The sequence below is a fragment of the Condylura cristata genome, unplaced genomic scaffold (assembly GCF_000260355.1).
Source record: "Condylura cristata isolate star-nosed mole 26May11 unplaced genomic scaffold, ConCri1.0 scaffold00042, whole genome shotgun sequence".
Lineage (NCBI taxonomy): Eukaryota > Metazoa > Chordata > Mammalia > Eulipotyphla > Talpidae > Condylura > Condylura cristata.
The window spans coordinates 3,973,389-3,973,936 of NW_004567143.1; the positions used below are offsets into that span (position 1 = coordinate 3,973,389).

A 548-nucleotide genomic window follows, 5' to 3' on the forward strand; every position below is an offset into this window, starting at 1 on the left:
CCTCCCGCCTGCCCAGAGGACTGCGTGTGGAGCGGCTGGAGCAGCTGGACCCCGTGCTCCTGCCGGGTGCGTGTCCAGCAGCGCTACCGACACCAGGGCCCGGCGGCCGGGGAGGGGCCCCCCTGCACCCGGCTGGACGGCCACTTCCGGCCTTGTGCGGCTGGCAACTGCTCCGGTGAGGCCCTGGGCGCGCGAGGCGGCCCGAACCCCAGAACCCTGGGGCCCCCACTGGGGCTCGGAGCAAGTCTTAGGGCCGCCCGCACAGCTGCCCCCGCCCCCACCCCAGTCTCCCCTTTGAAGCTGCCCCAGGACAGGGGTGCTCAGCCACCTCCCACGCAGCGGTCCCCGGGGCGCCGCAGGCCCCCGTCCCCGCCCCACTGCAGGGCCCGGCCATCTGGCCTCGCTCGCTCGCAGGCCCGGGGCTCGCCCCTCCTGTGGGGGTGCTGTGGGCGTGGGGAGGGCCTCTGGGCTGCCCACCGGCCCCTCGCCCCCCAGCGGACAGCTGCACGCCGCCCTTTGAGTTCCGCGCCTGCGGCTCCCCCTGCGCC

At 76.8% G+C, this 548-nt stretch overlaps 1 protein-coding gene across 1 annotated transcript in view; it reads left to right on the top strand.

Annotated features, from left to right (window-relative positions):
* SSPO (SCO-spondin) overlaps positions 1 to 548 on the top strand; it is a 48,357-nt gene that overhangs the window by 40,556 nt on the left and 7,253 nt on the right. Inside the window, exons 66-67 of the mRNA XM_012733852.1 lie at positions 14 to 175; positions 496 to 545. Of these exons, the coding sequence (XP_012589306.1) occupies positions 14 to 175; positions 496 to 545 (212 nt within the window). The remainder of the gene's footprint in view (positions 1 to 13; positions 176 to 495; positions 546 to 548) is intronic.